At 52.1% G+C, this 23,701-nt stretch overlaps 1 protein-coding gene across 3 annotated transcripts in view; it reads left to right on the top strand.

Annotated features, from left to right (window-relative positions):
• RPS6KA2 (ribosomal protein S6 kinase A2) overlaps positions 1 to 23,701 on the top strand; it is a 351,085-nt gene that overhangs the window by 313,502 nt on the left and 13,882 nt on the right. For all 3 annotated transcript variants that reach the window (XM_060283916.2, XM_060283917.1, XM_030852958.2), the window contains 3 exons: positions 6,240 to 6,342; positions 13,095 to 13,225; positions 14,235 to 14,360. In XM_060283916.2, the coding sequence (XP_060139899.1) occupies positions 6,240 to 6,342; positions 13,095 to 13,225; positions 14,235 to 14,360 (360 nt within the window). The remainder of the gene's footprint in view (positions 1 to 6,239; positions 6,343 to 13,094; positions 13,226 to 14,234; positions 14,361 to 23,701) is intronic.

The following is a 23,701-nucleotide window of genomic DNA, read 5'->3' as shown; positions in this document are numbered from 1 at the left end:
GGGACAGCATCGCTGGGGCAGGGGCTGCAGTGGGAAGGGACCAGCACAGAAGGGGAAGGAGGGGGTCCCGGCGGCCACACCGCTCAACACTAGAGCCTGGCTGGAAGGGGGGCCGTGGGCAGGTGCTGGGGAGATGCTCACCCCAGGACGGCGCCGAAGAAGGGGCTTGTCACGGGGGGATCCAAGTCAGCTTCGTGAGGTGCGTGGGATTTTCACAGCGCAGTGGCCCTGGAACACTGCAGGCCGGGTTCCCGTGCGTTCCAGAAAGCCCAGGTCTGCGTGAGCTCTGAGCACGAGCTGAGGCGCCCGGCCATTTAGAGCAGCCCTGGTGCACGGCTGGGCCTGGCTCTGTGGTCGGCGCAAAGCCCCTGGCTTCCTGTACCAAGGAGGTGGTGCTTCTGCGTCATGTCAGGGCAATCAGGCTGGAGTTAGGTTGGGAAGTTTCTTCCGTTGCTTTTAGCGTTTCGTTTCATCTCTTGTTGGTTTGGTTTGGTTTTTGAGAGAGACCCTTCTGAGGCACTCAGACAGCCTCACCTCCTGTCATTTCCATTCCCCGAGGATGGCCAGACAGGGCCAGAGGCGTGCGAGGATCCCATTGCATCCCTCGCTCTGGATGAGGCAGCCAGAGGTAGGGAGGACTGAGAGACCACTTTTGTGCTCATTGGTGTATTTAATGACTACTTGGGGCTCGCCCGTGTCAAGGTGAGCAGGTGTCCGGGACATAACGATGCAAAGACACAGCTGTCCTCAAGCTGCTTCAGGTCCCGGGGGTGCAGGCGTGCCGTCATCCAGCCGCGGAAGAGGCGTGCGGTGGGGCTGTCCCGTCTGGGAGGGGGTGACGCCGCAGAGATTTGAGGAGGATTGACAAGGGGGGAGCGGGGGAGGTGGGAGGGAGTCCTCCCAGCAAAGATCTCCTGGGACCGCAGCCTCGCTCCAGCCGCTCGGGCCCTTCCCGGGATGATGAGCTTTCGTCCTCTCCAGCCCCGGCACGAGCTGGTCAGCCCCGTGGGGGCCGCTGGGTCCTGGCCAGTGACCGGCCCCGGCTTTAGAAGGACGTGCACGGGATAGATTTGTCCAGATGCGCTCGTTCTGCTTTCGGCAGCTTAGATAACTGGAAACCACAGGGGAGGGAGATGCATTTGCAAAAACTGTTAGTACCAACGGGCCTTCCCACTGCCAGGCAGATGCTCAGAGTGACAGTGACAAGGCATCTCCTTGACTATCCGACTCTACCCCAGAGCCGGCCTCAGGATCCAGCTTGGGACATATAAGGATATGACTTCACCTCTGCTTCCTTCTGTGACCCAGAACTGCCAGCAGAAGTTTCTGGTTTTTTAAGTAAATACCTGTCGTCCTGCGCTTCTCCCTGGGGTGTTCGGGTTTCCTGCTGGGGCAGAGTGAGTCCAGGGACACTGCACGTGGGGGGCGCTGCCCCGTTTGTCCTGCTCTGCCATCACCTTGTCCTCAGAGCCCAGCAATTAGCACCTGCCCAGGAGGCATCCTCCCTGAAAGCTCGCTCCCTGCGGTAGGAGAAATGAAAAATTACAAGTTAATTATAGACTGAAAGCCTCTGCAGCCGGTGATGGGAGAGTCGGGCACAGAAGCTGCGTTTACTTTTCCCCCGTGGCTGGAGCGGTGCCGAGAACACAAAAATGAGCACAGACCCCAAATAAGCTTCGTCCAAGTTAATCACCCCGGGCCCCGTGAGCCGGGCTCCCCTCGCAGTGGGAATCACGCTTCCACAGCCAAGGCCCGCCCTGTAACTATGACGACTCATTCTTCCAGTCACTTTTATTAACGCTGGGAGTGTCTTGTGCTGTTCTTTTTACTTTCTGAAACCCTTCCAAGCACATCACCGGTTGGTGGGTGTGAGATGGGAGGGATTCCCCGGGGGGAACTGAACCCAAGGCAGTGAGAGGAGTGCACCCCATCCCTGGGCGACCTGGCATCGTGTGCAGAGCCCCCAGATCGCCGGCCGTGTGGGCTGGCAGGAGGAGAGTGGGGCTCCGGGCCGCAGAGGGGGGACCCCTCCGGTTTGGGTCCCGGGAGCTACCCGCTGCTGCTTGGCATCTCGCCGTGCGTGGGCCCCTTCCACGGCCCACTGGAAGATTGCTGTCGATCTACTTCCATGTTAAGTACACCAGGAGAACTCACCCTTCCAAGGAGCCAACAGGTGTCTTTGTTCAAAGACTTAATCGCCCTTTGGCTCGGGGGTTTTGTAAATCCAGATACTGGGGTTGGAGCAGCTCACGGTGGGGTCACCAGTGGAAGCAGAGCTCTGCACCTCGTGGACCAGAAGCCCCAGATCTGCCCACGGCATGCTGCAGTCATTGAAATTCTTCCCGTTCCTCCTCCTGTCCTGCCGTCACTCTGCATCTGGATCTGCATCATTTCTGCGGTGCTATTTCAGGAATCATCTCTAACGGTGCCCTTTGCCTAATTGGAGCATGTTGATTTTGAAATGCCCGGAGCCAAAAGTGCCGGCAGAAAACAGACATTAGGTCTGTGACCCCGAACTAGAATCAGTCTTCTCTTCATTATCCAGTTGCTATTTTTATTTTGCTCCCTCTGTCCTTCCCGAGTCCCCTGAAGGTCTTTTAGGTATAAGTAGAATTCGGATGCACCTGCAAAGAGCATCCCAGCCTGTACACGTGCGCTGTGAAATCCGTTCCAGCGTTGCTACAACTTGCAACTTGAGATCATCATCCCGAGATCCTGGGACAAATGCCACGATTTAAAGTGATGCCTGGTGCATTTGGTCATGATCCCACTTTCCTTCCATCAGTGTGGGGTAAATTGTTCCAGAGGCTCAGAAAGGGGAATCTAGGTCAGAACTATGCCTGCGTCTCGTCAAGCTCAAAGTCCACAAAATGCACCTGACTGTTCATTCTCCATTTGACCCCGTGCACAGCAGCGGACATTACAGAATGAGAAGCAAGGTCACCTTTTCCCTAAATCCTCAAACCCACTCCTAGGTTTGGACACCTGGAAAGAAAGAAAAAACATGTATAAGAATAACACATATTAGCACTTTCCAAAATGTTTATCCAGTAACAGGAAGACATTGACAGGCCTTTAAGACTGCAGCAAACACAAGGGTGTATCCGAAGGGCAGGGTGACCAAACACCCCAGGTGGCCTACACAGCTCTTTGCTGCCCACTTGAAACCAGGATGAAACCGCAACAACCTCCGGAGACAGAGAGGGTGGAGGTCTGGGGGCCGGTGGGCAGATGACGCTCACAGGCTCTGTCTCTGCAGGGACCAGTGTCGGGGTGAAGAGGGGTCTTCGAGAGGACTTCCTGCTGCCCTCCTGCAAGCCTTGGGAAGCTTTCTTCCACACTGTGCCTCGGGTCAGTCAGGCTCTCCGTAGCTGAGGCACAGGCTTACAGAGGCGGTTTGGAAAATGCAAGGAAACACAGACATGTGCTTGCACACGTTGCCATGTGAAGCCAGAGGTTGTACACGCTGCACGCCGGGTTCTGGGACTGGCTTGGTGGGCGTCTGGAGTTGGGATTCTGCACAGGGCAGGGTGGGGCAAGCGTGAGCCGGGCACCGTCCTGGGCAGGGAACCCCGGGTATCACGTCCTCTCTTGCTTCCCGAGTCATCACTAGATACTTCAATTAAAAGGGTGCAATGCTCTCCACCCAAACTAAGTCCACAGCAGCTCACGGCCAGGGGACAGTCTGATTCCGACGAACTCTTCTCCTTATGGCTGAGGAGTTGGAAGTCAGGGGCTGCGTCTTCTCCCAAGGGGTCAGCCTCCCAGCCAGGACCAGTGAGCTGCAGTCAATGGAGGCAAGTGGAAGGATCGGCCTGGGAGTTGGGGTGGGGAGAGGAACTGAAATGTATGAGCGTCAGCCTTCAGATGCAAAATGTCTCTCATTTCCATGAAATGACAACCAGTTCTGCGTGTGTGTGTGTGTGTGTGTGTGTGTGGAGATACAGTTGACATATAACATTATGTTAGGTTCACGGTTTGCAAGGCAGAAATAGAGACACAGATGTAGAGAACAAACATGGACATCAAGGGGGGAAAGCGGGTGGTGGGATGAACTGGGAGATTGGGATTGACATATATACACTAGTAGGTATAAAATAGATAACTAATAAGAACCTGCTGTATAAATAAATTAATTAAATTTTAGAAAAAGAGACAGCATGGGCTGTAAAAAACAAAAAACAACCCCCCTCCAAAAAAACTTGGTCATTTGTAAGCTAAACAACAAATAAACTGTTTGAAAAAGAAAAATAAAAAGTAAAAAAATAAATTAAAATTAAAAAACCGTTATGTTAGGTTCAGGTGTACAACGTAATGACTTGATCTTTGCATTGTGAAGTGATCACCCCAGTAAGTCTAGTTAAAATCTATCACCGCACGCTTATAAGAGGGTTTTTTCCTGTGAACTTGCAGCACGGTCTTAGGAACTGTAGCCACCAGGCTGTCCCGTGCATCCCCAGGACTTATTTATTTTATAACTGAAAATTTGCACCTTTCGATCCTCTTCCTTTCATTGGGCCCGTTTCAGCTGCTCCAACCCCCCTCCCCAAACTCTCCCAAGCCCCACCCCACCTCTGGCAGCCACACGTGTGTTTTTATAATGGAAATCTCTCCTGTAAACAGATCCCCCCTCGTCATAGAAGCGGGAGTCCTGCTGCGGTGGAGATTCCCGTCCCTCCCCCTTCTCTGGGAAGTTACAGGAGGACTCGTGAAGGCAGAGGGAGAGGATGTGATTTTTACTGGATCAGGACATATATTTATTTAATAACCCAGCTCAAATATCGCTGGTGGGAGGGGAGAGCCGAGCCCCGCAGGCCAGGCTGGGCAGCATTTGAAGCGGGGTGCCGAGCTCGCCCCTGCTTATTAGACTTCCCCTGACAAGTGCATGCATCAGGGAAGTGCATTCCCACCCTACTGGTGTGTCCGCGTGGAAGGCATCCTCTGTCTATCTGGAAAGGGTTTATAGAGTAACTCAATTCGTAATGACATCTCTTCACCCAGGGCAGGAAATGACCGAATAATGCTCCACTGAATTAACTCGTTTTTTCTCCTCCGGTGGCTCCCAAGTGCACTGCGCCCCACCCCCGCCCCCCCCCAGCTCCACATGGCACCTGCAGCCCTGGCTGCTCTGAGCCCTGGGAGGGAGCCAGCGGCCACCGGTCAGTGCAGCTGTTTGACGGCGCCTTCTGGAAGGCTGTGCTCTGGGCGGGGTCTCCCCTGGGATGGGAAGAGTCTGGAGACCCAGGCCCTCCTCCCGTCTGCCCCTTCGTCTTCCTTGACCCTGGAGGGGGTCTTACCTAATCTTAGCCTATTTCCTCGTCTGGAAACTCGGGTGACAAAATCTGCTTTACTGTGTTATTGAAAGATTGAGAGCGGATCTCCACAAGTCACTGGCTCCATTTCCAGACTCCCCCGACGGGGGGGTGGGGGGGGTCCTGAGTCCAGACCTGGTGAAACAGGAGCTCCGAAAAGTGCCTGAGCCTGGTGTTTCCAGCCGGGAAACAGTCCTGGATCAGGACCCCTTCCAGCAGAAGGGGTCCTTGCTGGGCCTGCGAGGCTTGGAACGGTGCACGTGAGGGTGTGGCCTCTGCATCCCACCGAAGGCAGCGCCACACGTGGCCAGTTCTCTGGTTCGTGCTCGTCAGGCCCTTAAAGTGCACAAAAATGTAACTAAACCCAAGAGCCCGACGCAGCCCCTCGACTTGAGCAGAGGGGTCTGGATGCCCAAATTTGGTGGCAGCCGGAGTAGGTGCCCCAGGGAGGTGCACAGGCATTGGGGTGTGGGTGAGGAAGGACCTGGATGGGGTCTGTGTCCCCGCAGAGCAGGGTCCCGGGTGCTGGCTCCGAGGTCGCCGGGGCGGGAAGCACTTGCCAAGGAGCAGGGCTCTTCGCTGTTACCTGGGGGTGGGGCAGGGCGTAGCTGTCCTGTCAGATTTTACTTGAAGAAGAAGATTCTGCTGCCCGAAAGAGGTTGAAAACCATTGCCCTAAAATCAAGAATACTTAGATGTCCCCAGACCCTTTTCCCTCGAACTGTGGCTTTTATGCCTCTTTGTAAACTGTGTAACTGTATTTTGTGTCGTATACAACAGATATCATATTTTATGTGCGTTACTAAACGTGGCAGAGCTCTGGGAGGGGCTGCCGTGTGCTAGCACCTGATTGGCAGGTGGCACAGATGGGTTTCCCGCCCGCATTCTCCCTGCTGGCCCTCAGCGCCCTGTCTTGCTGTCCACGCAGAAGCTGTACAGGAAGGAGATCAAGCCGCCCTTCAAGCCGGCGGTGGGCAGGCCAGAGGACACCTTCCACTTCGACCCCGAGTTCACGGCGAGGACGCCCACAGGTGCGTGCAGGCAGGGAGAGGGGGGCGGGCCTGTGTGTCTTTCCCATGGCGGGTCCTCCAACCTGGCCAGGTAGGGACAGGCATCCAGGAGCCAGAGAGCGCCGTGTTCAAGGGCGCTTCCATGGGATACAGTCCTCAGTCCTCTTGTTCCTCTGCTCGTAGTAAAGGCTTACGTGATAGAACTGCTTATCAGTTAGCCCCCGGGTAACACCCAGCTGGGAAATTTCCCAGGTGTTCTGTATCCCCTGCCCACCTCATGCTGCCTCTTGGCCTAAGTTGTCAATCCAGTGTCCACCTGTCAGAGGGACACACCCGGGCAAGCTCGAGAAAAGAACCTCAAGACAATGAAAATCTCTTGTTTAATTAGGGAGGTTTTATGGGAAGAGGGAGCCTGTCTGTTAATGTGTGGACTACTGTTCTTATTCGTACAAAAAAACAAACACCTGTTTGAAAAGTTGCATCAGCTACTGTGTCTCGGCACGGCAGATGGACTTGTGTACTTAGCCTCTATGATACGTCTTAAATTACTCCTAAGGTCTACCAAATTCAATCAGAACTGGTCAGCTCCCTTTAAAATTTGTCATTTTGTGATATGGATAAATTAATACTACCTTTTTTAGATACGGTAATTGTCCTAGTCTACCCAGGCGGCCATAACAAAATACCATAGACTGGACGGCTTCAACTAGAGAAATTTATCTTGGTTTCCCGTGAGAGCTCTCTTCTGGGCTTGCAGACGGCCTCCTTCTCTTTGTGTCTTCACATGGCCTTACTTTGTGCTCGAGGAGAAGGAGAGAGAAGTCCCTGGTGTCCCTTCTTCTTATAAAGACATCAGTCTTGCTGAATCAGAGTCCCACCCTCATCACCTCATTTAACCTTAACTACCCTCCGCAAGACTCCTTCTCCAAATACTGCCACATTGGGCTTCAACACGTGAATTTTGTGGGGCACGGTTCAGTTCATCCCAGTGAAGGTATGGTGATTTTGTCTAAAAAACAAATTAACATGCCCCTTCTGGAGATATGGGTGGGAAAAGTTCAGCCAGTTGGTAGCTCTTGGGGCTGTGTGATGTGCCCACGGGGGGTTCCCATGCTTTTCTCACTGTTATTGCATCTAAAATTTTCTGTGATTAAAAAAGGATCATGAAACAAATAGATGGTCAGATAGAAGACATCAAGTAGATAAAGTTGCAACAGAGAGTCCACTGGGCCCCCTCTGGTTTAAGCTGTTGGTGAGAGCCTGTGTCCCACACGCCGGGGGCGGGCACATTAGGGGTGTGAGCTCTGTGCAAACACAGAGGGTTGGGGGCATCCATGGGGCCGCTGGTGGTCCCAGGGCATCTCCTGACCCACACAGCAGGGGCTCCAGGACCGAGAAAGAAGCAAATTCTGGGGGGCTATCAATGAGGGAGTCGGGACGCAGACGCTCACTCATTTCTTTCGGGTCCTCCTGCAGCCCCCAGATAAAACTAAGACTGTCCTCAGGGACAGAGCTAGGGTGATGCCTGCTGTCACAGTCTGGGGTAATCGCTGCTGCTAGATGTACCATGGCTGCCGAGGAGGTGGAGATCTAGGTCTGTCCTCTCTAGTAGAGACGGTCCAGTGTTTCTCCAGTTCTCAACGGCCTCAGAAGGTTCTTGGGTGTTGGGGTCAGTCCTTCCTGTTGACAAAATTGACCACTTCACAGAATCAGATTACTTTTTAGCTTCAGAGTTTGGAAAGATGGGGAAGGATTGGGGATTCCATCCCGGGTGTGCCCGCAGCTCACCTGAGCAGGTCGCTTTCTTTCTCCTCCTGTGGTTTACCTGAATGTAAAGGAACACAAACGATTAACCCTGACAAAGGACACTGCCTGTGACCACCACCCACACGACCTCCCGGTCCTTAATGAAATGTGCACTGTTTCACCGAGGGTTTCCGTCATTCGGACTCTGTGCTTAAAATACTGAAATAAAGACCATGTTTGTGCTGCCTAGCAAGAAAATGCTCATACAGCCAACTCGAAATTATTCGCCTTTACCTGCTTTCTGTGTTATCCATGAAGAATTTAAACTCCGACCTAGTCGGCCTGTGAGATTAGCAGGCTTTTTTTTTAGCACCTCATGAACGTTTTGTGCACAGAGAATTCAAATTTATTTTATTATTAGCCGAAGGAAAACGTCATTAGACACCATGCATTTTAATGACGTCCAGAAATGGCTTTTTTACTCCTTACTATTTGGATTTCTCCAATCAGTTGTACTTAAAGTCAACTTATTGCAGGACACATTTTGCCTTTGAGGAGGTAGTCATTCTCTCTCTATATTTATAAGAGAGTAGAATTTTCTAAGCACATGAGCTGAGCGCACGGCTCTTAAAGGGCAGCAGAGGTGACGTGATTCTGAAACAGCGGGTAATCCACATCCTGCGTGAGACTCGGATGCTGCCTGTCGGAATTCTTTGTAGTGGCCTTAAAGTCTTTCCTTTTTAACTTCAACCGATGCTGAAGCTGGTGGATGTTCCCTGAAGACACACCAGCTGCCCATCAGAGCCTGCTGACCGATGGGAGATGCCACTCTAAGATTTAAAGACCCAGAAACGTATTGCACAAGTCAGAAATCACTCCTAGGATCAACGAAGGTTGACTGTACTCAGCTTTAAATTTCCTTTCATCCAACTCACATCTTTGCTCTTCTCTTAGTACCGAGCTAAGAATCGACGTTCCCTAGCCACTTATAAAGCGTGTTAAATGCCGTTGATACCACCTACCACGTGGTCACCATCTAGCTACACGGACCCAGTGTTGGCTGTGACAACCTCTCGTGAAGTACATGTGAACCTCAGCTGATCTCTTGGTCTGAGCAGGGAGAGGCAGCCCGGGCACAGCAGGCATGGCCCTGGGCTTCACGCCTCCTTGATGGTTGAAAGTCCTTCCTTATTTGATCTACAGACTTTCCATTCACTAGGGAAGGTGTATCAGTTCAAGTTCACCGGACAGTACCTCCCCAACACACACACACTCCCAGGTGCTGTAACTGAGCCTCCATGCACTCGGCCCTCAACCTTTGCACAGCTCACACTAGTTCCTGGGACGGGCTCCAGTTCTTGCATCTAAAACCTGCGCCTCGGGGCTTGACGGTGGCTGAATCGGTGCTATATCCCTGTGCTTGTGCAGACCTAGGGCAGGAAGCGGTAGCCTGGGGGACTTTTAAGAGCAGGCAGACCTCAAAGCCAGGGTTCCGTGCAGGGCGAAGCAAGGCAAAGCGCAAAGCCAGCCCGGGAGCAAAGCCCAGCGTCTTCAGAGGACACCTGCTGCCTCTGCTGTCCTGCGGTGCATCATTTCCAGATTCTAAAAATGACTCAGCCGAGCCTTGTGCTTTTTAATTAAGCTTCTCTGGCCTCGCAGCTTATTTCCAGACACAGTCAGCTCTGATCTCATTAGCTCCGGGGTGACTCCGGAGCTCTTTGCTAGGTAACAGGTACGGGGCTGAGACCCAAGTCTTCTCCCTCGTGGTCCAAGATGCTGAAGGTGCGGTGGGCCAGGCACGTGAAGCCCCCTGTCACCTGGCAAGGTCTTCCTGGAAGAGCCGTGTGGGCCGCCGGGTCGGCCGCTTATCTGCAGGGAGAGATCCCACATCACGCAGCTCGTGGTGTAGCTCTCAGGTGTGGAAGGAGCGCCCCAGTCGCCTTTCCCTCAAAATAAAATGCTCAGGAATAAAACCCACATTCTCTGCAACAGCTCACCCTCCAAGCCCCCAGCCACCTGCCCCACCATGGAAGCTTTAGTGTACTGTTTCCACATCAAAGTGAAGTATCAAGACCAGGTAAAAAGGTAGTAGAAAAGCAAACACCCACCCCTATGGCCTTTCCAGTCCCACCCGCCGGAGTTTTCTATATAATATGGATTTAAATGTTACATATGTACGTTGTAACGAACATTTAAATCCACATTATATACTTTATGTATTATTATAGATTTATATATATAATGCCTAAGTGATAGAATTTATGTTATCATATTGTTATATATTGCTTATGAGTTTATTGTAATGTGTTTTAGTACATATATAGCTGATTTCACCTTGTTATACAGCAGAAACTAACACACCATTGTAAAGCAATTATACTCCAATAAAGATGTAAAAAAAGTTTTTAAAAAATTAAAAAAACATTTTTTCCTACAGTGTGTACGTTCTACAGCTTGTTTTCTCTTTTTTGACTTGACAGACTATTGTGTCAGTTCACACAGCCGTGTCTCATCCCGGGTATCGTAGTCTTAACTAGTGTTACCTGCACGCATGAACGTTGTTGGTCTTGTGCATGGTTTCCTCAGTGGTGAATATTTAGGTTGTCTCCAGTTTTTGTTTGTTTGTTTGTTTGTTTTGCTATTACAAATATTGCTAAGACAAACATTTTCTTTTTTTCTCTTTTTTTAGAGTTTTTAAAGATCACATTTTGTTTGTTTTTAAATTTTATTGACATGTAGTTGATTTACAGTGTTGTGTTAATTTCTGCTGTACAGCAAAGTTACTCAGCTATACATATATATATATTCTTTTTCATGTTCTTTTCCATCATGGTTTATCACAGGATATTGAATATAGTTCCCTGTGCTATACAGTAGGACCTTGTTGTTTATCCATTCTACGTACTATAGTTTGCATCTGCCGACCCCAAACTCCCAGTAATTCTGTTCCCCACCCCGCCTTCCCCTTGGCAACCACAAGTCTGTTCTCTATGTCTGTGAGTCTGTTTCTGTTGTGTAGATAGGTTCATTCGTGTCGTATTTTAGATTCCACATACAGGTGATATCATATGGTATTTGTCTTTCTCTTTCTGACTTACTTCGCTTAGTATAATAATCTCTAGGTCCACCGTGTAGCTGCGAATGGCACTATTTTATTCTTTTTAAAGGCTGAGTAATATGCCATTGTATCAGTATATATCTACACCAAGACAAACATTTTCTACATTTATTTCTAAGCATTTTTGAAAGTAATTCTGTCAGATAAATTCATAAAAGTCTAGTTGCTCTTCAAAAGACAGGTGTATTTTATACTTTGGTAGATAACTCCACTTCTACCTTGCAAAGATTATGCCAGCTTAGGCTCCCACCTACCACCGCAATGTCCAGCCCCAGCCAAACCTACATGCAACTGGTTACCTTACATTTTGCTAATTTGTTAGGCAAAGTGTTACCCCGGTTAAATGTGTACGTGCCCCCATTAGAGGGACTGAGCACCTTCTCAGGTGGGAGAGCAGTCGGTATCTGAGTCCTGCCCCCATTTTTCTTCTGGGCATGTTCCTTTTTTCTCATTGATCTCTGGGAGCTCTTTGCATAGTAGAGAGTTTGGTCCCTTGTCTGTTGTATATGATGCAAATATTTTCTCTCCACCAATCTGTGATCCTTTTGTTTTCCTTAATGATAAACTTGAACTGGGACCCACCTCAACAGCAGTCAGGCCTTCAAACAAATGGACAGAGCTTAGAGGGGTCACGATTGAAGGGCTCCCTGAGGCTCCCTGGGAGCAGAGCACCCTGCGTGCTGCCCTCGAGCTCCTCAGGCCTGGGGCGGGGGGACAGAAGAGTCACCAATGCCCGGGCCTGTGTCCCTGTGCCCGGTTCCTGCTGACCTGAGAAACTCAGAGGGTGGCCTCCTCTGCCCTGGCCCAGGAGTGACGGCTCACCCCGAGGTTGCTGGTGGCTCTGGGCTCGGTCTGGAGTGCGCAGGGCAGAGGGTTGCCACTGAGAATGAATATCTAGTAAGTGATGATCAACGATTACCCTCAAGGTTTTGTTCTGGGTATTTTTGCCGGGTATCAAACCACTGGCACCGCCCAGAATAAAGTGTGGCTTCATATGATTCAGCCTGTCTGATCTCCGTTTCACCCCATTCTCCAACACACACACTCACCACATACACACACCTCACACCTGACACACACGTGTGCACACACCTGACACACCGAACACACACGTGCACAACCTGACACACACCTGACACATACACACATCTGACACACATACACCTCACACCTGACACACATCTGACACACACCTCACACCTGACACACACACACCTCACACCTGACAAACACACACGTGCGCACGCACCCGACACACACACCGAACACACGCATGCACAACCTGACACACACACACCTCACACCTGACACATACACTTGACACATGCACACACACGCACACATCACACAGATGCACATGTGCGCACACACCTGGCACACACACCTCACACCTGACACATGCACACACACATCACATAGATGCACACACGCACACACCTGGCACACACGCACCTCACACCTTACACACACATGCACACACATCACACAGATGCACATGTGCACACACACCAAACACACCACGCACACATGCACACACCTAACACACGCACACCTCACACACACCTGACACACACACCGAACACACACGTGCACAACCTGACACATACACACCTCACACCTGACGCATACATCCGACACACACACATGCACACACACCTGACACACATACACACACGCACGTACCTCACACCTGACACATGCACACACACCACACGCACCAAACACACACCACGCACACATGCACACACCTAACACACCTGCACACCTCACACACCTGACACACACACATCACAGAGATGCACATGTGCGTGTGCACACATGCACACACACACCACACAGGCACACATCACACACCCACAGGGTTACCTCACCACGTCGTGGCTGTTGACTCTGTGGTTGTTACCTGCAGACTCACCTGGCGTCCCCCCCAGTGCCAACGCTCACCATCTGTTTAGAGGATTCAGTTTTGTGGCCTCCAGCTTGGCGCAGGAGCCCTCGCAGCAGGATCTGCGCAAAGCCGCGGTTCACCCCATCGTGCAGGTAATCAGCCCCCCGTGGTGCAGGGCATCCCGTACAGCCCGGCTCCGCTCGCCCCCAGCGGGTTGGGGCAAGGAGGTGACCGCACGGAGGTGACCCGTGGACTGAGAGCTGTCTCAGCCGAGTTGGGGTGCACTTCCTTCACGAACTCCTCCCCCCGCCTCCCCGGGGTCATTGAGATGGTGATCTGAGCCGTGCTTCACGTTCGTCCTCAAGAGAGAAAGAGTCCTGAGAAGGATGTCATCGTGGTGTGGCTGTGGCTGGAGCCCCAGCAGGGCTCACGCTTGGGGGCCTCTGCTGTGCAGAGTCGAGCCAGCACCACGAGAGAGTGGCTGGGTTTGTGGGCACCAATCCCCATCGCGAAATGTAGTCTTCGGGGCTCAGTGAAGGTGCTGTTTTTATAAGGAGTTTCCCACCGTATTAATACGAGCAGAGGTAGAGAATTTTAGAAGGGATCATGACCACGTTTCCTTGAAGAGCCGAGGCAGGGCACAGCAGATGGCGTTGGGCTTCCATGCTTCTCTCCCCAAGGGCCTCTGGGGAGACACAGCTTGTCTAGAGTGGACACTTGCTGTGGCAGCGTCCACTGTAATGGGTGACGCTCTCTGCGCCCTTAGTCAGTAGGGTGAGGGTGGCGAGGGGGCGTCAGGGGGTCAGATTCCCAATCAGACGTCAGCGTCCGGACACCGCTCTGGACACCAGCGTCAGAGCTGCACCCGGTCTCGGGGACGTCTGACCTCTCACCCCTCTCGGACCTTTGTGGGGAAGCAGGCAGGTCAGCGACACAGGGTGCTGGGTGTCTGAGAACAGGGTCCTGACCCGACAGATGGGGAAGCTGGGCTGAGATCTGGAACCACGGCCAGCTAGCTCCGTGACTGTGGTCCGAGGACGCCACCACCTCCTGGCCTCCGTGTCCCCACGTGCAAGGGCTGAAGCCTCCTTTGCACCACGTTCGGTGCCCTTGCACGAGAGGCCCCTGATCGCGCTCTCTGCCCGCCCGCTCTCTCTGCAGCAGTTACACGGGAACAACACCCGCTTCACCGATGGCTATGAGGTCAAGGAGGACATCGGGGTGGGCGCCTACTCCGTATGCAAGCGCTGTGTGCACATGGCCACAGACGCCGAGTACGCCGTGAAGGTAAGAGTGGGGCACGCAGCGGCCGCGTCTGCGGCTGCCCGGGCCCCAGGCCCCGGCGGGCACGCCCAGCCTCGCAGACACTCTCCCTAGGCCTCTTCTAAGCTCTGATGCGGGGCCGTTCCATTGACTTTGATATTAGGTCACCTGTTAAAAAACTATTTTGCAAATCATGAATATGTTCTGCTCCAGCGGACGTGTAGGTACTGACCACCTTTAGTAACTTTCTACATAAAACACTGGAACAAAAGCTCTGGGCACTCAGCATTTTGGAAAATATAGAGTTGGGGGCCAGGCAGAACATTTGGGGAAGGAGGGAGGGGGGGAAGGAGGAAAGGAGAAGGGAAAGGAAGCTACAGTCACCAAAACTTAAATCAAAGAAATAAATAGAATCAAATCTTTTGTAATATTTGCAAAACCTTAAGGAGAGAGCTGGTAGTTTTACCCTGAATCATCAAGAACAGAAAACAATAACAGGGAACTTCTCTGGTGGCCCAGTGGGTAAGACTCTGCGCTCCCAATGCAGGGGGCCGGGGTTTGATCCCTGGTCGGGGAACTAGATCCCACATGCGTGCCGCAACGAAGAAGCCCGCATGCCAAAACTAAAGGATCCCACATGCCGCAACTAAGACCTAGTGCAGCCTAAATAAATAAGTAAATACATAGGAAAAGAATAACAACTACATCCCAGTTTGGCACTCTCTCCATCCTGCCTTTGGCTTCTATAATCGTTGCTAAATTAAATATTTGATCTGGAAATCCAAGTTACCAGTTTCTCGCGTTTCCTGGTGTGTGACAGCTGGAGCATTCTGCTAAAGGCATCATCTAATTTTTGTAAAAGGCATAAATTGTACATTCTTCCTCCAAGGGAGCGAGAGCTGGTCTGTCCACCACTCACCCGCTCAGCTGACCTGGAGGCGCTTGAGGACCCAGGTCCAGCCGGTGTCATGGTGACCAGACCATCCTGGCTTATCCCAAACTCATCTGGAGCACATGACACTACCCTGCTCTTCAAAGAACTTTTGGGGACAGATGGAGCCAGGCAGCCGTGTAAGAGGAGTCATTCCGTCCGTGTGATTTTCCTAAGCTCTGAGAAAATTGTTCAAAACAGTGACGATGAAGCGATGGCCTCGTTCCACCTCACCCATGGCTCACGGCCGCTCTGTGGAAGCAGATACACCCTCATATCTGCTGGGATGTCTGCACAGTGCTTCTGGCCCTGAGGAAATGCTCTGCCCTGTCCAAAAAGTCACCAGCCCCAAAAAACGCAGGCCCGTTGGTTTACTTTGGGGATGGGAATTTGCGGCTTTTTGGCAAGTTTATCTTGAATTCCTCAAACAAAAAAGAATGTTTACATTGGAGAAAGGCTCGATGTGTGGGTCCTTCGGGTCCATGGTCATCAGCCTGCCCAGTGTCTTGAACATGCTGAGGAGTGGGTGACGGGAGGAAACGTCGCACGATGTAAAATTCCTGGGAGAGGGGGCTTGAGACTGCACGGGAGCCACTGGCGTGTGGGCCTGATGTAGTTCGGGATTTGGATCGTTGAGGACTTTTATTTTTCCCCATCCTTGGGAGAGTTTGTAGGGGAGCTCGGGTGATGCCGTTCCCGTATCCAGACGAGCCAGTGATGGAGAGGAGACCCTAGTCCTACCTCAGACGAGAGAATTTCATTTTTACTTTAAATATATTTCACATACTTCGTAAGCGTGCACAGGCATCTTAAAATGCTTTCTGCATGTGTCATTTCTCGCAGAATTTCTTTAGACAGTTTATCAGGTGACCAGCAGCGGTCCTAGAAACAATGGCGGCTTCCATTGAGTGCAAAGAAACCCGTCTAGTGTTTGGCAAGCTCGCTGACCCTGATGCCTTTCTAGAAAACAGCCTGATGCTGGGACGTGTCTGAAAATAAATCCCCAGACAAAGGCAATAGTGTCTTATGTCTCCATACCCAGCTCTCACAAAAAGACACCATCTGAATCAGCTTTGTCAACAAGTGGCTTATAGCTCGATCCCCAGAGATCAGACCCCGCGATGGGAATTTCTGGGGAATTTCAACCCCGGCCTCTCTGGCAGCAAAGCCAGGATCTGAGGCTGCAACTGATGGAGAAAGAAAGAGCCAGGCGTCCTGTTTCTGTTTTACAAGACTTGAAGTTCCCGGGGTGAACTGGGCAGGTGGACGTTACAAGGCTTTCCCTCATCCTCTCCGAGACTCTGGTGGGTCATAATTCATTGTCTGGAAGATGCTTGAACTACCCGAGCACAGGAAGAAGCAGAGACTTTCCAGTGAGATGAGTGCCCCGGGACCCAGGGCTGTTTCGGGGCACGTTTTAAGCCACGCGCTGCAGGTCGATTCCTCCATCCGAGGGCAGATTTCCTTCAAAGATGGAAGAGCTGGCAGGAGTGCCATGGCAAAGAGTGTTTAGAATGAGCCCGTTTGCTACCCAAACTGCTGTAACCCGCCTAGGGTCACTGTTCTGTTCCCTTTCCAGCGTTTTCCGGGTAGAACGTAGCTGAAATGTGTCCGGGCTTTTTTCTGCTCTATCTGGATGGGCAGCAGTACCCCACTTACTGCTGGAGGAACTAAGAAACCGCACGGCTCAGTGTGTTCTCGAGTATGACATGGAAGCAAGGGTGCCATTCAGTGACTTGGACCTGCAAAAGCCCCGTTGAGATTCAGCCGCTAGAGTTTAGCATCACCTCTCTGGGACACCACAGTTTGCAAACCCAGCTCTGCAGATTCTTGGATGGAAAATGGTGTCCGTTTCATTTTGAGAGACAATCCCGTCGGGGCCTCCATCCAGCTACGGGGAGGGTTCGGGGACTTCCCCACTGAGTACAGAGCACCAGGAAGAGAGCAGGTCCCCAGGGGACTGTAGCCCTGTGGCCCGAGTACACGGGCTTTGCCTGAGGCCGTCGTATCGGGGTGATTCTGCCCCCCACCCCGGGGACGCTGGCAGTGTCTGGATACCTCTGACTGTCACACCTGGGGCGGGAGTCGCTCCTGGTATGTGGTGTATAGAGGCCAGGGTGCTGCCCTGCCTCCTGCATAGGACACCCGCCCACACACCCCAGAGACTCACCCAGCCAAAATGTCTGGGTGCCGAGGTTGGGAACCCCAGCCGAAAGCATAGAGTTAAAGGTGTGTCTTATGTAGATACGTTCCAGCAGCTGGTGTCCGGAGACGAGGGAGGGTTTTCCCTCTGCTGAGCCTCTGCTCACTGTTCTGGCAGCAGGAAGGCGATAGACCAAGAGCACAGCGGCTCCCACCCTCTGCAGGGGCAGGAACCAAGTGCGGTCCTGAGGGGACGGCAGTGCCAGCCCGTAACGGTCAGCCTCCAAACTCAAGAGTGGGATACAGCAGGTCTCACATCCTTGGAAATACCATTGTGTCTTGCTTTAAGTTTATGTCTGTATTATAAGTACCTAATTTTGCACAATAATTATTCTGTCATCATATTAACCACATTTGAGTTAAACTTAACCGATATACGTAAAGCAACCTGCCCCAGTGTACCCCAGGCAACAAGCAACCTGCCCCAGTGTACCCCAGGCAACAAGCAACCTGCCCCAGCGTACCCCAGGCAACAAGCAACCTGCCCCAGTGTACCCCAGGCAACAAGATCGCTGGTTTTGCATTTGCTCTCAGCTGCATACTTGTGCGCAGGCCCTAAATTAGTGAGGCCAATTCTAGCTCCCACTTAACAAAACCTTTAGAGCAGTGCCTACATGGAATAGCGACTCAGTAAGTGTGGGTTCACTCAGAGCCTGGGTCCCTAGGCTTGGTCCCTCCCTTCTGCTGTGGCAAAACACCATCAGGCTGCCCGGGATCCTCCACCAGGAGAATCTGGCCTCAGAGGACAGGGTGCTGATGCCCTCCACCTGCTGGGGGTGTCCTCCCAGTGCACCTGCCTTGGGCTAGGATGGCTGAGTGAGAAAAACCGTGACATCCTCTCAGACACATCCCAGTGAACAGACGTGCCCTACTTTCTAAGATCTTGGAGCTATTTCTTTTTTTTTTTTAAAAATTTTTTTTACATCTTTATTGGAGTATAACTGCTTTACAATGGTGTGTCGGTTTCTGCTTTATAACAAAGTGAATCAGTTATACATATGTTCCCATATCTCTTCCCTCTTGCGTCTCCCTCCCTCCCACCCTCCCTACTCCACCCCTCTAGGTGGTCACAGAGCACCGAGCTGATCTCCCTGTGCCATGCGGCTGCTTCCCACTAGCTATCTATTTTACGTTTGGTAGTGTATATATGTCCATGCCTCTCTCTCGCTTTGTCACAGCTCGCCCTTCCCCCTCCCCATATCCTCAAGTCCGTCTGACTGCGACATCTGTCACCCCATTGATCGCCAGCGTTGATTCAGCTGATCTGGCTGGCTAGGCGGGTGTCCCCTTCCTCCCTCACCACTCCACGTGCATCCCTCCCAAAGCCGTGCGGTCGGTCGAAGAGGACGACCTCCCCCCGATAGAGGAGGACCGTTCTTCGGTCAAGGGTATACGAGTAGCTGTGCTCCCCTGCTAGAACCTCCAAACAAGCTCTCGGAGCTATTTCCATGGGACAAAATAGCTCAGGAGTCTGATGTGAAACTCAGGCCCACCTTTGTCTTCATAGCCAGCCCCAGAGGCTAGTGGTAGGAGGTGAAAGTGTATAGGACTTTGAAATAAGCATGACATAATACTGCATAGATGCCAGGGCATTAATGCACCTGTCATTTGAAATAAGACTGAAATGGAATCAGCGATGAACTGCAGAAAGTAACTGCGATAGGGTAGGCTTCAAAGGGGAGAGGTGTATTTGGAAGGAAAAGATAATATTCTTATTTCATGAAAGGTTCTGTACTCACTTTACAAACATTGCACAAGGTTTCATTTTTACTTCGGTTTTAGGTCTTTGTGGCTTGACATGACCCAGGATCTGGACACTGCCATTTGCACAAACCCCCCCTCTCCAGTGGTTTCCGTCTCACTCACATGGAGCCCAGATCCTTGCAGTGGCCAGCAGGGCCTCACAGCCCCGTTCCTGGAGCTCCTCAGGCCCCTCCTCTGTCCCCAGCCCTCTCCCGCAAGGGCGACACACTCTTCCCTGAGCCCAGCGGTTTCCTCCCCAGCCTGGGTGCTGACCTCTGACCCCGATGTGGTCCTCCCCCATCGTCCTCGCCTTCCGTACCTTCTTTAGGGCTTTTGTAACCCCTGACATGCTTCGCAGCTCATTTCCTGTCTCCACACCCCCGTCATGGTGCTTGGTGGTGTCGAGGACCAATGTTATGTAAGAGAGAAAGATACCGCAAGTTCCCTGGTGGTCCGGTGGTTAGGACCCCGCGCTTTCACTGCCGGGACCTGGGTTCAGTGCCTGCTCGAGGAACTAAGATCCCACAAGCTGAGTGGTGTGGCCCAAAAAAAAAAAGAAAAAAGAGAGAGAGAGAGAGAAATATAAATCAGGAGCTTTTCTTCAAATTCGAAATCACCTCATCCCCTTCTTTGGCTTTTTTATTGTCGAGTGGGCAGTACGACTGCTCCAAAGAACATTTCTTGTCTCTAGAACGCATTTCATTCTGCAGGGACTCCCCTGTTCAGTAACCAGTTCCTTTCATTCGTTTTTACAAATTTTTTATTAACGCTTTTTCCAAGGCAGACGCAGTGCTAGGTTCCAGGCAAAAACAAACCTGTTCTCAGGGAACTCACAATCAAGCCATGGAGGGATTTTACTGATCACAGAACCAGAAGCCATAGCGAAAAGGGGAATGTCACTGAAGAATCAGAAGCTAAGGGAGCTTTTCTGTCGCTGTAGCCTTTCCTGTTGGCCTGTTTTATCTTCCAACATGCAGACACACGCTTCTCTTCATTCAAAGCTCCACTTGCACGTTTGCCCCCTTCTTTGTCTGAGAGGCTCACTCAGGGATGGATGGATGTCCCAGCCATGGCCACGTTTTCCTGGAGGGAAGCACAGCTGCATGTCCTTTCAGGAGCAGATTTTTGTGTTATTAAAGTAGCAATAGAATCAGGTGAAAATAAAGTGAGATCCTTGAAATTGTACAGGAGTCTGTGTCATGCAGTCCTTAATTCTAGTGAAGTGTGGCTGACACACTCAGGGCTGAAGCTGGGCTGCCTCTCTCCAGAAGGAGCCCCAATTGGTATTCACAGCAGACCGTTGACAATTACATCGCGTTTCTGGGCTCATTTTCCTACTGTGTATGTAATTTGTCAGCCAGAAAAAGCAATGGAATTGACAGATGCCTGACGTGAATAGAGCTTATTTTTAGAAGGAAAACTGATTGGCATGGAAATTTTAATTTTTTCCGGCAGGAAAACTTGGAGTCCTTTCTCTGTGTCATTTGTTTAAAGTAGTTGAACAGGAGAGGGTATCTGTTGAATTTTACAAGGGGTTCCGTGCTCTACTCCTCCCGTGTCAAACGTATGGATCCTCTCGACACGTCAGCAGAAACGCCCACCTCCGGAGGTGCTCGGCCGGCCTGTGAGCTCAGGCCGCCTCTTGACCACCTCGAAGCCCCACGCCATTCAGTGTCCAGGAGGGGAGCCTGTGCTGGAGAGAGATGGGCAAGAGGGAGATGGGGAAACGCAGAGACCAAAAGGCAGAGGGGAGAGTGCGTGGATGGTAGTGAAGCCTGGACCAGTCCTGCCCCCGCCTTCAGCCACCAGGAGTAAGGATGTACCGATACCCACCTGCACGCTTCACCTGCTGAGGACAATCACGTTGTCTGCCATCCTTTGTTGGGGCCAGCCTCGCTTCACGGACTGTGGAAATATACAGCTTGTCAAACAGCGGCCCCGTGAGAGTCTGATTTGCCAGGCCCGTTGGGTGCTGACCTGTGGGTGGCCTCCTGCTGCGGGTGAGGACAGATCCACCGTTCCTCCCCGCTCGTGGTCCGTCAGCATCATTTGAGCATCGGCATGGAGAGAGGAGGCCTTGCGGGTGAACATGTTTGCTGAGAACGCCTCCCTCGGTTTTGCTGCATAAGCAAGATTATAAAACAATACTGTTCTCAAGATACAGGACTCGATTAACCAGGGCTCGCTTGAACTAGAAGCCAGTCCCACAATAGCAATCCTGAGAAATGGACCCCACGGAGAAGAAATTCCTTCCTGTGTGCGTCTGAACAATGTGCTCAAACCGCCCCCCTACCCCAGGCTCCGCTGTACCCCACAGACCTGGGCTTTGTGCTCAGGGACCAGTCATCACACCTCACTGCTCTGTGTCTCTTCTTCCTGACCTTTCGCCCAAAAACATCCCGGAAAAAGATTTGTGGACGAAGCTGCCAGCCTTTGCTGACAGCGATCAGGATGACAGCGCTGGGTCTGAACAGAACTTGCTGCCGTGTGTCGGTCCCACGTTGCCCAGACTATAGGAGAGGCAGCGGCCGGCTGGGCAGGTGCAGGAGCCCGTGCTTGCCTCCACTCCCCGGGGGCCTCCCTTCCAGGCAGGCACCCGCCCTCTCCTCCGTGCCCACTGGGGACCCCATCACCCCACCCTGCCTGCTCTCTGCCTTCCAGTCGGTTCTGCCGGGGTGGATGCCACAGGAGGGAGGAGGGTAGAGCCCCCAGCCCCTGTGGGTGCGCTGTTCGTGCAGCCGCCCCTCTGGTCCCATAACTGCTCCCTCCTCCCCCTGCTCTGGGCCATCGGCATAGAGAAAAGGCTTCCTCTTTCTTATTTATCTTGCATCCTATTCTATTGTGATTTGTGCTAAAAATACATTTCCTTTATCATGAAATTTTATTTGAAAAACTATGAATCTACCACTAACTTTTTAAAAAAACCACTAGTGATTTTAACCTTCTCAAATTGCGAAGGGATCGCAGCCCAGGGATTGAATGGCCCGGCAGGCAGCTGGGGCAGAGACGGTCCTAGAACCCTGTTGGTCAACATGTGATCCAGGCAGTGTAAGGGTCTGCCCCGTGGCTGCCTGGGCACCCACATGTTAGGGCATCCCCTCCATCACCCACTGAACGAGCCTTTAAAAAGATCTCTAGAAGGATGCATTGTGTGTTGGCTTCTGCCAATAACAGAAGTGATCCCAGTTCCTAGCTAGAACTTTAGGAACAAAAGGAGGGAAGCTGTGTCAGGAAAGGAAGCTGGGGCTTCCCTGGTGGCGCAGCGGTTGAGAATCCGCCTGTCGATGCAGGGGGCACGGGTTCGAGCCCTGGTCCGGGAAGATCCCACATCCTGCGGAGCAGCTAAGCCCGTGTGCCACGGCTACCGAGCCTGCGCTCTAGAGCCCATGTGCCGCAACTACTGAGCTCACGAGGGACAACTACTGAGCCCACGTGCCACAACTACTGAAGCCGTGCGCCTAGAGCCCGTGCTCCGCATCAAGAGAAGCCACTGCCATGAGAAACCCGCGCACCGCAGTGAAGAGTAGCCCCGCTCGCCGCAGCTAGAGAAAGCCCGTGCGCAGCAACGAACACCCAATGCAGCCAAAAATAAACAAAAAGTAAATAAATTTATTATTTTTTTAAAAAAAAGAAGCTTAGGTTTTTCCTTGTTGAACAACGTGTGTCATAGGGCTCATGGTCCTGGGCGCTAATGTCGTCAGAGCCTGGCAGTGGGTTTAAAACTGAGAGAAGCGCGGGCACCATGACCATCTTCCACTGCAGCGAAGGGGCGGCAGGGCGTCGGGCGGGCAGAGCTCCAACACTGGGTCCTGTGCCACCTGAGCATTTAGTTCATCTAAAGAAGAAAGTGAGTTTCACGCAAGCCTCCACTCAGAGCCTCGGACGTGATAGAGAGTGGAAGTGAACTTCCCTCACACTCTAGCAGCGAAATGACTGCACGTCGTCCACATGGCGAACGTTTTGAACTTGGGTGAAGCTAATGCACAGAAACCATCCTCCTCTTCTGAGTGTCGTTTCCCACACACGTGCTGTAGCCTTCGCCTGAGTGGGGTCCCCTCCCCAGCCAGCTGCATCCCCGTAAGAAGCAGGAGCTGGGGCCCAGGAAGCTGTCCCCAGAGGTTTGAGTGACTGTCCACCAACAGGTGACCTCTTGTTTCCAGCTGGGCTTTCATTCATGACACCCTGTGATCGGAAGCCATCTGTTTTCATGGGGTAAGAGGATTTTATCTGCCATCCTAAGACCAGCAGGAGGAGGTAGGAGCCAGAAGGAGCGTCCGTATGTGTAAGTCACAGCGCAGCCTCGGCACGCACACCGCCGTGGCGTCTCTTGGTGAGAACCACACTGGGTCTCACTTTGTTGCCGGTGTGTGACCACCAAACAGGGAGAGAGATGCACGGCAGCCGGAGGCCCGCTTTGGATGGGGCAGGGGGCACAGGCCGCCAACCCAGAGCCTGCGCTGCGAGTGGTGGAAGAGCGCCTTCTGTCTTC

The sequence above is a fragment of the Globicephala melas genome, chromosome 14, assembly GCF_963455315.2.
Source record: "Globicephala melas chromosome 14, mGloMel1.2, whole genome shotgun sequence".
Taxonomy (NCBI): domain Eukaryota; kingdom Metazoa; phylum Chordata; class Mammalia; order Artiodactyla; family Delphinidae; genus Globicephala; species Globicephala melas.
This window is presented reverse-complemented; position numbering and strand designations above follow the sequence as displayed.